The sequence below is a fragment of the Pteropus vampyrus genome, unplaced genomic scaffold, assembly GCF_000151845.1.
Source record: "Pteropus vampyrus isolate Shadow unplaced genomic scaffold, Pvam_2.0 Scaffold339, whole genome shotgun sequence".
NCBI lineage: Eukaryota > Metazoa > Chordata > Mammalia > Chiroptera > Pteropodidae > Pteropus > Pteropus vampyrus.
Window position 1 is genome coordinate 33,077 of NW_011889120.1, and position 12,912 is coordinate 45,988.

General features: G+C 32.3%; 1 protein-coding gene across 2 annotated transcripts in view; it reads left to right on the forward strand.

Moving 5' to 3' along the window:
- CNKSR2 (connector enhancer of kinase suppressor of Ras 2) overlaps positions 1-12,912 on the forward strand; it is a 130,215-nt gene that overhangs the window by 18,479 nt on the left and 98,824 nt on the right. The window contains exon 4 of one of the 2 annotated variants that reach the window (XM_023522342.1): positions 7,765-7,911. The exons of the other annotated variant lie outside the window; for it this stretch is intronic. Coding sequence (XP_023378110.1) covers positions 7,765-7,911 — 147 coding nt within the window. The remainder of the gene's footprint in view (positions 1-7,764; positions 7,912-12,912) is intronic. 2 annotated transcript variants of the gene reach the window in all.

Consider the following 12,912-nt stretch of genomic DNA (forward strand, 5'->3'; position numbering starts at 1 on the left):
TTCATATAGGCACAACTCAAATCTCTGGAACTTCCTTTGTGAAGAGGTATCATTTATACACAACAGCCTATGAGTAAGAGTGTGAATGCACAGGAGCGTGTGTAAATGTTAAGGAATTGTTACTTTGTCTTGTGAAGGATAATAACTTTGAAAATATTTTTTAAATGGCCTATCTTCCTGCCTTTAGGTATAGAGGTGCTTTCTTATAACTCCAAATACAAATAGGCATATTTATGCCTATTTGTAACTCTGACTACTTGGGACCATAGAGTAGGGAGTCTTTTCATATGTTGGTCAAATAATTACCAACTGTTGTTTGGAAATCAGATAGGCTAGGGAAAGTCCTAAAGAGGTCACAGACAACTTCTTCCCTCTATGTACCTAGAAGAAAGGAAGTCTCATCTCTTTAGCACCAACCCCAAAGCCTCTTGTGCACCTAATCCAGACAACTCATTTTCAAGGACCTGCCCACTTATGTTGCCTTTCATCTAGGAACCTCTGGTGTCTGCTTCATCCTGATAAAAACAGTTACATGCCCCATCCACAAGAAAGCAGAACCCCTCTGCTTTTCAAAAAAAAAATGTTTTAATTAGAATTGACATCCAATATTATTTTATATTAGTTTCAGGTGTACAGCATAGTGGCCAGACATCTGTACAATTTATGAAGTGACTCTCCCACCCCCGACCAGTCCAACACTCACCCAACACTACACAGTCACCACAGTATCATTGACCATATTCTCCATGCTGCACTCTATACCCCCATGACTGTTTTGTAACTACCAATTTGTGCTTCTTAACCCTTCACCCCTTTCACCCAGCCCCCTAGCCCCAATCCCATCTGGCAATCACCATTTTGTTCTCTGTATCTATGAGTCTGTTTTCATTTTGTTTGTTCATTTATTTTAGAACTCCTCTGCCTTTTAACACTTGGGATACCTTAAAGACTTTCTTGAGAAATTTTAATGCCGTTGTGTTGTACATAAAATACATTTCAATGTACCTGTTGGGGATTCTATATAAACTAGTAAGTGATATGACTTGCCACTACTTAGAGACACAAACCCTTGCTACCATGGACAATAAGGAAAATAATGCTAGTAGTTCAGCATATGTAAAAAAACATTATAGCTAATAAGACATTTTGTGTAAGATGCATATGGTGGTTTTTAAGGGATCATTCCAGCCCATGAACTTAATGTGAATGAAATATTCTGTTAAAATGTTGAGAAATAGAAACTTGGACTACTTACAGCCACTACAAACTATTTTTCTGGCGAGGGGGGCGGGAACCTTAACAATGTTTATATAATGTGTATGAAAAAGCAGAATCTTTCTATGACATACAAACTATATCTACTGTTATAGAATTATAATCACATCACTATGACTTTAGGTCTTGAGTATTCAAGATATAAATACTATTTTTTTCAAATGTTTATAAGAAAGTTTGTTTTGTAATTTGGAATAAAGAACAATATAGCTTTAGTATCAAGTACATTACATTTAGAGAAAATTTTAATGCTACATCTTGGTTTTACATACAAAACTAATCTCCCATTGGAGTTTGAAGACTCTTTATTATCTCTGAAACATTTACATTCTCATGTCACGATATCATCTCAGTACTCAAGTTATTAACAAATAATGTGCGTACCAATTTTAATGCCCCTTATTGATTACAGGTTTATCCAGACAAGACTCAGTTTTTAATTCTTAAAAAATAGGAAATATAGTCAATATTACCGCAATAGTTATGTATAGTGCCAGATGGATACTAGTCTAATCGGGGGGATCACTTCAGAAATTGTATAAATGCCTAACCATTGTACCGAAACTAACATAAAAGGAAAAGGAAAAAAAAACCCTCAAAATCCAGTTTTGTGAGGGTAAGTAGAGAGGAGTTGGCGGGGGCCGTAAGGAAAAGCATACGACTTTTATAAGAAGCAGTGTGTGAAAAACAATGCCACTAGAAAGATCCAAGAAGTGTTCTATGAGATTCACACGGGGAAAATATGGTTCTACCTGTAAGAGGCTTTGTGATGTATATTGTATTTAATGTGAGCCATTATGAATAAGACTTTATAGGTGGGAGAAAAATTGCAATTAGAAAGAAGAGTGCTTTAGCAAAGACATGGCCAAGGAAAAAAAGCCCAGTGTTTGAGGAGAACATATACTTACTCCACCAACTCTTCCACCCATACTGAACTACTGAAAGTTGCTCAAACTAGTGATGCTTTGTCTCATGGCTTTCCTCACTCTCTCATCCTCCACATCCACTTCTCCTGTCCAGCCCCTAAGATATTCAATTTAGACTAATATGAAACCTTCCCTGAACACTCAAGGATTGTTTAGATGATCCTGTTAGGGGCTCCCATTGCACCCTTTTGAATTACTTCTCCTACTTTATTGAAACTGTTTATTTACCCACTCATCTCTCCCCTCTGCTCAGTAATGAGGCGCAGACTGTACTGCATGCACCATTGTATCCATACTTTATGGAAGGCACAAAGTACTTACTGCTTTTATAAATTATATTATCTAATCTTAAAAACATATTAAACACCTAAAATATACTAGACATGGGCGAGTTACTGCTTTTAAGAAGTTCATCATCTAGTATGGCAGTTCTCAAAATATGATTCACAGACCAGTAGTATCAGCATCACTTAGGAACATGTAAAAAAAATGCAAATTATAGGGCCCCACCTCAGATCTACTGGATCAAAAACCCTGGAGGTTGAAACAGCAATCTGTGTTTTAACAAGCCTTCTACGTGATTCTAACATGCTGAAGTTTGAGAACCACATTAAAGAGAAGTAATAGGAAGCTGCTATGGCCATATTGATGAAGGACCTATTTGAGGAATTGATTCTTTAGCTGGGCCTTTGGAGAGCTTTTCAAAGGTTTTGAAGGGAAGAACATTTACACTACAGTGGTATTTTGGAGCTGCAAAAGACTAGATTCAGAAAGACCAGTTAGCACTCTGTTGTAGGTCTAGCAATTAGATACCCGAGAACTAAGACAGTGAGAAGAGGCATTAGCTACTAGGATCTATTCTTTAGGACACGTGGATTTAAAAGAAGGGAAGAGGGAGATGGTCATAGGTGAGTCCATACTCCAAATTTGAGAGGGTAATGGGGAACTTTTTCTTGTTGCTGTTGAATGAGAGTAGGGATAATGAGTTTGATTTTTAAAATGTTAGATTCATTTGAACTACCAATGGGATATTTAGGGGAGGATGCTCACTGTCATAATGCCTTATGCTTTAGAATCAAACAGACTTGAATGTGAATTCTGGCTTTAACACTTACTGTATTTGTATTCTTAGCCAAGAAGAGTTAATCTCTTTTTTGCTTCAGTTTCTTCACATGTAAAATGAGTTTAATAGTTTACTTTATAGGGCTGTTGTAAGAATGAAAAAAAACACACAAAAATAAAAGGAATGTAATATAGATATGAAGAATCTAGCATAGTGAATTATTGGTACTTTATCCAGTAAGCTATTAGTATGAATGAACTGAACTGTTGGAAATACATCATTTGAGTTTTTATTAGGAAGCAAGGATAGTTAGAAAGATTTGGAATCATATACAGAAAGTTGTTAGTAGAAGCTCTGGGAAGAGAAAAGATTATTGTTAAGAAGACCACATAAAATATTAGAAAGGGGTCTGATGCTTAGCCTACAGGAAATGCCTACATTTATTTGTTGTGAGGAAGAAGAAACAATAGAGGACAAGTAATCAGAGATGTACCAGGACCACGTTTATTTACTCAAGCTAATCTGTTGTCCTATCATCTATTTACATTTTCCTACCCATTCTATGTATTAGAGTTAGAATGAATTGTGACTTTGGAAATGTAATCATTTGGTCCGTGCAAGAATATTGAAACATCTTTTTTTGCTGTTGAATTCACTACTTCACAAGACAGCCAGTTCCTTTATGGAGGTCTTTGATTATTAAAATGTTTTTCTTCATATGTATCCATAACCATTATCTCTTAAAAAATTTATTTAATTCTTTCCCATATTAGTGGATCGTATGCCTACATTAGTGTCTACTAGGATCCCTTTCGCATTCAAAGCTTCCTCTATCTCCCAGTACAAAAAGTCTTTCATTGCAGCGAATGTAAAGAATATTTTACAATTATTTCCCAAATTATTTTTCATACATCTTAACATGGTTACTAATTCAGGTGTATCATGCCTAATATTTTAAAACTGTAGCCAGAAATTTAAATGAGAAAATGGAAAACTAATCTCGAAAAATGGTTAACATGCATTGATATATTTTACCAATTTCAATATACATACACCATTACATTTGACCCCTAACAAGGGGACTCCCAAATTTCTTGAAGTTGTATCATACATACTTCCCTCACTTTATCATACCATTTAGTTATATCCCCCTATAATCTGTCAACCATAATTATCTCCATAACTGTTAAAGTGAAATAAATTAATTTCAAGAATTCACTACATTTCATTATATGGCTGAAGATATGTTAGAATATCACAGAACCAGAGCTGGTAATCATTTTTCCTAGAGCTCTAGGACCATGTCATATTTGCCTGTGAATAGAACATGGTACAATCCAATAAATGGGATCAGTTGTTAAGAATTATATATAGTAGAGAAGATAGGAAATAATAAAGAAATTATCCAAATTAGGGAGTTTGAGAAAGGATAAAGGTAAAAAAGGACTATTTGAATAAGAGGCATGAGGTCTGGTTGTTGTTTATGTGTATACGTGTACTGGGATGGGACTGATAGAGCTAAAACCTCCCTATAATATTGAGAAAAATGTTATACATAATATATACTCAGCCAGCTTTATTCTCAGTCATTAATTCCTATGTAAACCTGACTTAGCACAAGTATCTACTGAAATTATTCATTGAATAAAAACTCAACAGATAATTTAGCTCTTGACTTACTGAACACAACTGAATAATAAATTTGTTTTTCTTTTGCTAATCATCTAGAAGTATAATGCACAGAGCAGATATGCTTTCCCCATCACCAACTTTTCTTGTTTTAAATAGTGTTGTCCTTCTGGTTCTGCACATTTTATGGAAATTTTCCATTCATAACAAACCATCCTAATTAGGTAATTAATAAAATTCATCATTTTCTAATTGGAATATTAATATTCATGGACTAGGTCCACTTATTTCTTTGATTTTGTTGTTTATAAAAATAACTCATTTATTGCCAAAAGTTCTGAAATAAAATTATAAAGATGAAAATACATATTGCAGCCTTTACTCCCCTTTAATGTAACTGTTGTTAATGATATTGTATATCTTCCTGTGTTTTCTACACATAAATTTTTTTTCACAAAAGTAGAATTGAATTGCATTTGCTATTTTGGGACTTTTTCTATGCAATTTTTATGTTCCTTACTAGTGGACATTCACATAATGTACAATTATCGATGGGTTTAAACAGTACTGCAACACACATGTTGCTCATTTGTCCCTGCGCTTTTCTCCAATCATTTCCTTATAGTAGTGGAAGTAGAATTTGGGAGCCAAAGATACATACTTTATATGGTTCCTGATGTATATTTGTTTACTTTGTTTAACATGTTGCTAATATATCAATGAGAGTGGGAAGGCTGATTAAAAAATAGTAAAATTATATAATTTTCTGCCATTAAATAACATTCAACTATGAAAATTAAAATTAATCAAATTATTACTTTTATCAAAAAATAATTCCACTTTCTCATGGAAAAATAATTTTATTTTTTGGAATTGCATATTCAAAAAGAACATAGAAAAAGTTTGAAAAAACAAGATGAATCAAATTGCACTGAACGTTACACAGGAAAATACAATCTAGCCTTAAATATTTTTAAGTAGTCACGTAATCATATCAGAATAAAATGAAGTTGATGGATATAAATCTGTGTAATTCATTATTGAGAACAGATATGCTGAAAGAAAGATATTGCCATCTTATTGACTGCTTTAGTATAGTTAGCAATTATTTGAATAAATAAATGATAAAAATGTGGTTATCATTAATAAGTTGTTCATAAACTCTGTATAAACAGTATGTTTTCTCCCTCCAAATCTGGAACTCAAAATCTGCTCATATTTTTTTTTGGCAAGCAAAATGAACACTTGGATTTAAACTCACTTTGCTTTGACTCTTGGCTTATAAAAATGGCTGTAGGGATGCTACTTAGCTATCAGAGGAATCGGAATCAATATAATATACCTTTGGGTGCATAATAATCCCCACTTATATATAATAAAAGACATTTGACCAGTTTCATTACTATAATTAATCTGCATTAATGTGACTTTTTAAAAACTGGCAGCTTCTAATTCATATTAGGCAAGTATCCTAATGATTAATATCTGAGATCTCTGAGATTTTAAGCATTATAACATCTTGCTTCTTTTTTATCCTAACTCTTTCTCTTCACCATCACTCAATTCAGCTATAGTGGAGGTTATAATTTAAACGAATCTTCATTCATTATATAAACCAAAGTCTCCTATTATTCGACAGTGCCTGTGCCCAGAGCTCCTCTTCCTCATAGTCTCTGGGGATCTGTGCTGCTTTTGTTGGAAGTGCTCATTCTTTCCAGCATTATCTTTCAGGCAAAAGCATGGTGAATAACAGACAAAGCACACATTCCCTTTCTTTTGGATGCCTAGGAAGAAACTAGATCATTTTTAAGACCATTTGCTAAAACCTGCTTGCAATCCAGGATAAATTTTGCCCCAGTGTATTTTTATAACACATCCTGGAAAAGTCTAATCCATTAGAGTTGGGATAAAAGTTTCTTTCTTTTAAATATGAAATGTATTGTTTAAATCTCAGAAGAATAAATAATTTAAATGTGTTTCTTTAAAACATAGTTCTAGGATTTCAGTTACCCAGTAAGTGTATATCTAGTCCATCTTAAAAGCAAACTAACAGAAGTTATTCTGTGCTCAAAATTTTAAAAGGATGATGAGTGAAGTAATTTAACATGGGTAACAGTTGAGCCAGGTTTTAGGACATTTATCAAGTGCTTTGGTTTAATTATATAATATGTTTTGAGGTGATATTCAAATAGAACGGCTTCATTAAATATAGCACATTATATTTTAAGTTTATAGGGTTGTTTGGAATACATTTTTCTATAGTACTGCATTGGAGTAGTATTGCCTTGTCATTTTTTATCCTATCTTATAGCATGGTAAAAGGTTTATTTTGTCGATGCTGTCTTCCATGCATCAGAATGTTGTGTTGGTGTGTCAGTACCAGCTATTGGTTGTATAATATCAGTCTTATTTAGAGACACTTGTACCACATATCTCTAAAAGATGGTGATGAGAAAGCATGTGGTGTAGTTCGTAAGCTCAGGACACACCAAATCCTTGTTTTCAGGCATGCAGATTTTTAACTGGTATTTGTGAAGAGCTTGGATCTAGACCTTGCACAACATTAATGATGATATAATTTCTTTAAATTCTAAATTACTCCATTGGTAGGATATGTTTTAGACTCTACTTTGACATGGTAAATGTCCATTAGGTTATTTCATAATGATATGGACTCGAATGCAATAATATGGTTAATCAACTTGAAGATAAAATTTCTTTCTTGAATATATATCTCCTGAAAATTGATAGGATGGTGCACCGATTATGTGATTTTCATTTTTTTTTTTACTAATCTTATTAAAGGGGGAAAACATTAAATCTTTGAATATTGTACCTCAATTTTATTGTAATGATTTTGCTGGTTACCAGGTGGGGTGGCAGTTGAAAAATTTGGTGAATGCACTACGAGAGGACCCGAGTGGTGTTATCTTAACTTTGAAAAAGCGACCTCAGAGCATGCTTACCTCAGCACCAGCTTTACTGAAAAATATGAGATGGAAGCCCCTTGCTCTGCAGGTAATGAAGCTTAATCATAAGTCATACACCATCATTTTAGCCATAGATTATCTCAGTAATGCTTCTTTATTGTGCCTCATCTCAGCAGCATATGGATTAATCTTGTATGCTTTTGAAAATTTGTTTATGAAATGATCTCTTCACAGCTTATCCTAATAGGCTTAATTGTGATAAAATATGAAAGTTTCTATAACCAAAACCCAAATGATAAAGAACCCTGCCTTAATTTGTAAACATTTAAAAGCATAATTCAAAAAAAAAACCCACACATTATTTCAAGGCAAAATATGGATAGAAATAAAAATGAAAGGTTTTATTTTTTATGTAATCTTCTATTTAAAAATTATACCTACATACACTTCTTGAAGAAACTAGATGACAATTTATAGAATTCTTTTAAATCGGGTCATAAAATAGTAATAGTTATTTATGAACAATAGGTAAAGGAAGTTTTAGGTAGTAATTAAAACGTACCTACTACATTCCTCCTGACTGATCATTTTTCTCTTTTCCACCCTCTAGGGTGGCAAAAATAGGGAAATTGTTGCATTACAATTCTGTATTTTTCTTCAGCCTGAAACATTACTCTAAAATATTACTCTGGATGTTGATAAATTATATTAATTAAGAAGCAGAGTTATCTAGGAAATTATAAAAATATGATTCTGATTGATGAAAGATAAGGAAGCAATATATTTTCTTCCACTTCAGTCAGGATATAATCTTTAAACACATCATAGAAGAAATTTTTGTCCTTCATAAAACCTACATTTCTAAAATAGGCTATGACCTTTCTTAGAAATCTACTTTTTAAAAATTTAAATTGACCATTGAAATAGAACACTTACCATTATTCAGATTAAAAAGAAAAACAATATATGAAAATGTCATTACCCCTGCTATATAAATTGATATTAAACTCTGTACTAGTACCTTATACCATTCTTAGAATTTTCCCCGCCTAAAATCCTAAATTCTCCATTACATATGAATAGCCTTATAGATTATAATGATTTCTCATTATTTAAAACTTTTCTACTTATTGGCCTCAAAGTTGCATTATACTTAAATAACATAAAAGCATATAAAATGTTCTAACATTAAGGTCTTTAAATTTTTAATGTGAATCTAATTTCCAAATGAATATATGTAAAACTGTATTAATATCTCCAGATACATTTAACTTGCAATATATGTTTATTATTAAAGATTTTTGATGGTCATTAAAGTTCAGAGTTCGATGTTTGACTCATTAAGCCATAGATGAACAGATCAGACTTTCCCATCACATCATTTTATTTTCTTGCTGCATTATAAGTTGCTTTGTCGTTTCACTCTCTAGTTTTCTATTGATATGTCTTCCCTAAAGATCCTTCTTCAAAGTCTGAGAGTTGGAACCCTGAAGAAGAGGCCCACACTTTCAGCCATTAGGTTTTCTTCTCTATTATATGTGTAGTTAAATTTACCAATTTCTCTCTAGTCTCTTCTACTTCACGTTGAACACCAAAAGGACACTAGTTTCATGTTGATCCATGAACTCCGAGGGAATATCTCTAGAAAATAAATTGATAATTTGGTCCTCTTTTAGATTCTTTTCCATAAGCACAAAATAGAAAATTAAGGTAATGACAGTATGCAGTTAAGAATCAATTTTTATATAAAATGCTAAAATAATTGGAAAACCAGCATTTCTTTTTTGCTACATATGCATTTAGTGTGTGTATTAAAAGGTAGAGAATGAAGACTTATTCAAATGACCTCACATCATTCCTTAATTACAATATTATATTTATAATTATAAATATATAAATCTATACAAATCTAACATAATTATAATTATAATAGATTTTAAGGCACGGTTTCTAGGTCCATACCCAAATGCCAAGAAACATGCCTCATCAAGTCACTAATTATATTTATTCCCCATCGTATATTCAGTTATTCTGAGTATATTTGTAGATTTGCTTTTCCACAATGCTGAAATCAGATAAAAGAACATCAGCATTTATATAAGTGCTTATATGTATTGACATTTTTATAAATTTGTTATTTCGACTGAATTTAGTTTACCCGATATATATTTTCCAAGTTCAACCCCTTATAGATAAACAATACTATAGGAGGAGGTGGGGACATGCTTTCAATTTCTTTGAAAATTGCCTCAGTGGTTGAACTTTTTACAGAGCAAAAGGAAGAGTATGCATTTTAATTAAATACTTCCTAGTGGTGGTAAAACAAGATATTAGGAGTAAGAGCAATGAATAAGTCCTCTCACGCACTACCACCAAATCTCCCTGGAACCCATTTCGAAGACCTGAAATTGTACCATCACTGAGTTCTTTCTTTATCTTAAGGCATTGGCCTATGTTAAAATATGAAGACAGTGTAAGCATAATGGAAACTATCTGGTCAGAATTTTTATAGAATGTAGATCTTGATACAACCAAAGATGGACAAAACCCGAGGGTACCAGGATCTGGAGATTGAAGGTAGACAACCTCCAGAGGGGGAAAAGTCAAAGAAATAGTGGGATGAGAAGGTCTTGCAGGTGGTCTTGGACTCTTTTGTTACTTTGCCTAAGTCCACATATTTTTCCTAGTGGCTAAGAAAGGATCTCGAATGTGAAACATAAGTGCTTAATGTAGTGACAATCCTTTATGCAGACACAAGCACCATTATCACATTTTTGCTTCTAGTGTGTGTACAAATACATTGGAGCTAAAATGCCCATTAACTCACCTAAATATAAGTCTCCAGTGTTCAAACCTGAAGAATTGGACAATAGGCCATTTCTTTTTTTATCAGGTAAACCAACAGTCTACTAAAAATTATTTAAAGGGTACAAATAGAAACTATCTGTGGCATTGATTTAATTCGATATGTTTACTTCATCTTTTTCTTATACCAGGTTTAATTTACCTACTAGCATTTTCAGATAAAATATGGCAAAGTTTGTATAGTGTGTAGGTAGACACTAAAACATGCATCTCAAAAAAAATCAACTTTGTTCTAACATAAGGAATAATTATTTTTTAAACTAATAAGGAAATAATTTATACCTACACAAATAAAATATAACTATATCTACCCTAAGGTAGAAGATTGTTAAGAAATACTCCACATTTTAATGAAAGAAATTCTTTCTAAAAAGTATTTTTAAAAAATAGTAACTTTTATTATATTAATCAACTGTAATGGTGAATTTTGATTTGGAATTTCTTATGAAAATCATGGAATTATAGCCAAATAAACAAAAGCATACAATTCAGCTTCATGCTCACAGAGCAATTTCATTAGTACATTTCATGAAATTTGGCAGCTCTTTTTTTTTTTAAATTCCTGATTTATCAAACATTTTGCAATAAAACTGAAAGATACCTTGGTCAAATACTACAAGCAGGTTTAATCTGGAATTGAATTCTGTTGTCATCTGTGCCCATTTATAAACTGTACCCATTTATAAATAGTAAAGATGTTTTACCTGAGATAGAATCTTTTATTCTAAGAAAGGAAACCAGAGATTCCCTTATTTGTGAGAGCTGTTTTTAAAAACATGTTCTTAGTAGCATCCTCTACTAATGCCCTGGATTTTGGTAAGCATGGTGATTGCTTATGGTCAAGTTCTTCCAATTCAATGAAAAAATCCCAGGGAACTATGGACAAAACTCAAGGTATATTTTTTGATGTTTGTGGTTTTAAATTTAGTGTGTGTAGGTCACAAGCATGCACGGGCGGTGTCATTTTCTTCTTAAAAGAGATGTATGGGAGAATTAGCTAGACACTGACAAGAATGTTGAATGAAATCACTGGGAAGAAACAATTTTTAAAAACATATAAGAACCCAGCTTTTTTTTTTTTTTGGTAAGAATGCATCTCAAATGATCACTAAAATCAATGCTGGAGCTTATCATACTAATAGGTTTCATTAAACGCATTTTTATATAAAATAACATCAAGCTGTGTCATTAGACTTATGTTCCTCAACTGTATTCTAATCCAAAAATCTTTATCAATGTGATAGTTTCTTGTGTGGTTTTTGTGCTTTTTACTTAAAATTTTATTGCTTAGCATTACCTTCATGCAATTTTTACAGGATACTTAACTTTGAGCGGAAAAAGAAATGGAAAGCCAATAGTCATAGCAGTTGATTTTGTCTATCAACTGGTGTAACAACTGAAGAACACTAATTGATTATGTTACATTTCAAATACATACAGATATGGTTGAAGTCATTCTGTAAAAATCAAAAAGCATAAGCAGTAATATAATTTATCTTAATATCAAAGTTATATTTGGGGTAACTGAAAAAACAGTAACAAAGCTCACATTTCTGAGAGTTTTGTTTTAAAGGTGTGTTTTGAAGAGGAAGATAACTAATATTAGGTATGACACTAGAGAAGAAAATAAATTTTAACTAAAAATGTAATTGTTCTGACTGGGAGGCAGAAACAATTATGTTTTTCATACTCAAGTTAGTAAATAGCTGCAAGCAATTGTCACATCAAATTTTCGTTCACCAATAGTTTAAGCAAATTAATTAAAGGATCTAAATTACATTTGTGTTTTTCAGCCAAATGCTTTCAGTTAACACTGACTACAAATAATCACCTATAATGCAATTTTTTTTAGTTTCTTTATTCTTTAGTTTCCCATTCTTTCTTTAATTAACATTCTAAAAATGATGTTTATTGTAATTCAAAAAAATTGGAAGTCCAGTTTTAATGTTGCAGTATTAACTATGCCAATAAGACTGGACAGCATAAGAATAAATACACTGGTAGTAGTCTCAGCACAATGATGATTCAGTGGAAAAAGCCATTTTGTAGTGTGACATCTTTATTAGTTATATATTGTGTAACTATATGCATATTTTTATGCACACATGTCTATTTTTTACCCTATACAGATATGGTTTCCTAATTAAGACCATGGTTGGAAAAAAATGTTTGTTTTCTTGGTAGTCTGATAGGAAAGGGGAGGTTACATGCTCATAAAAGAAGA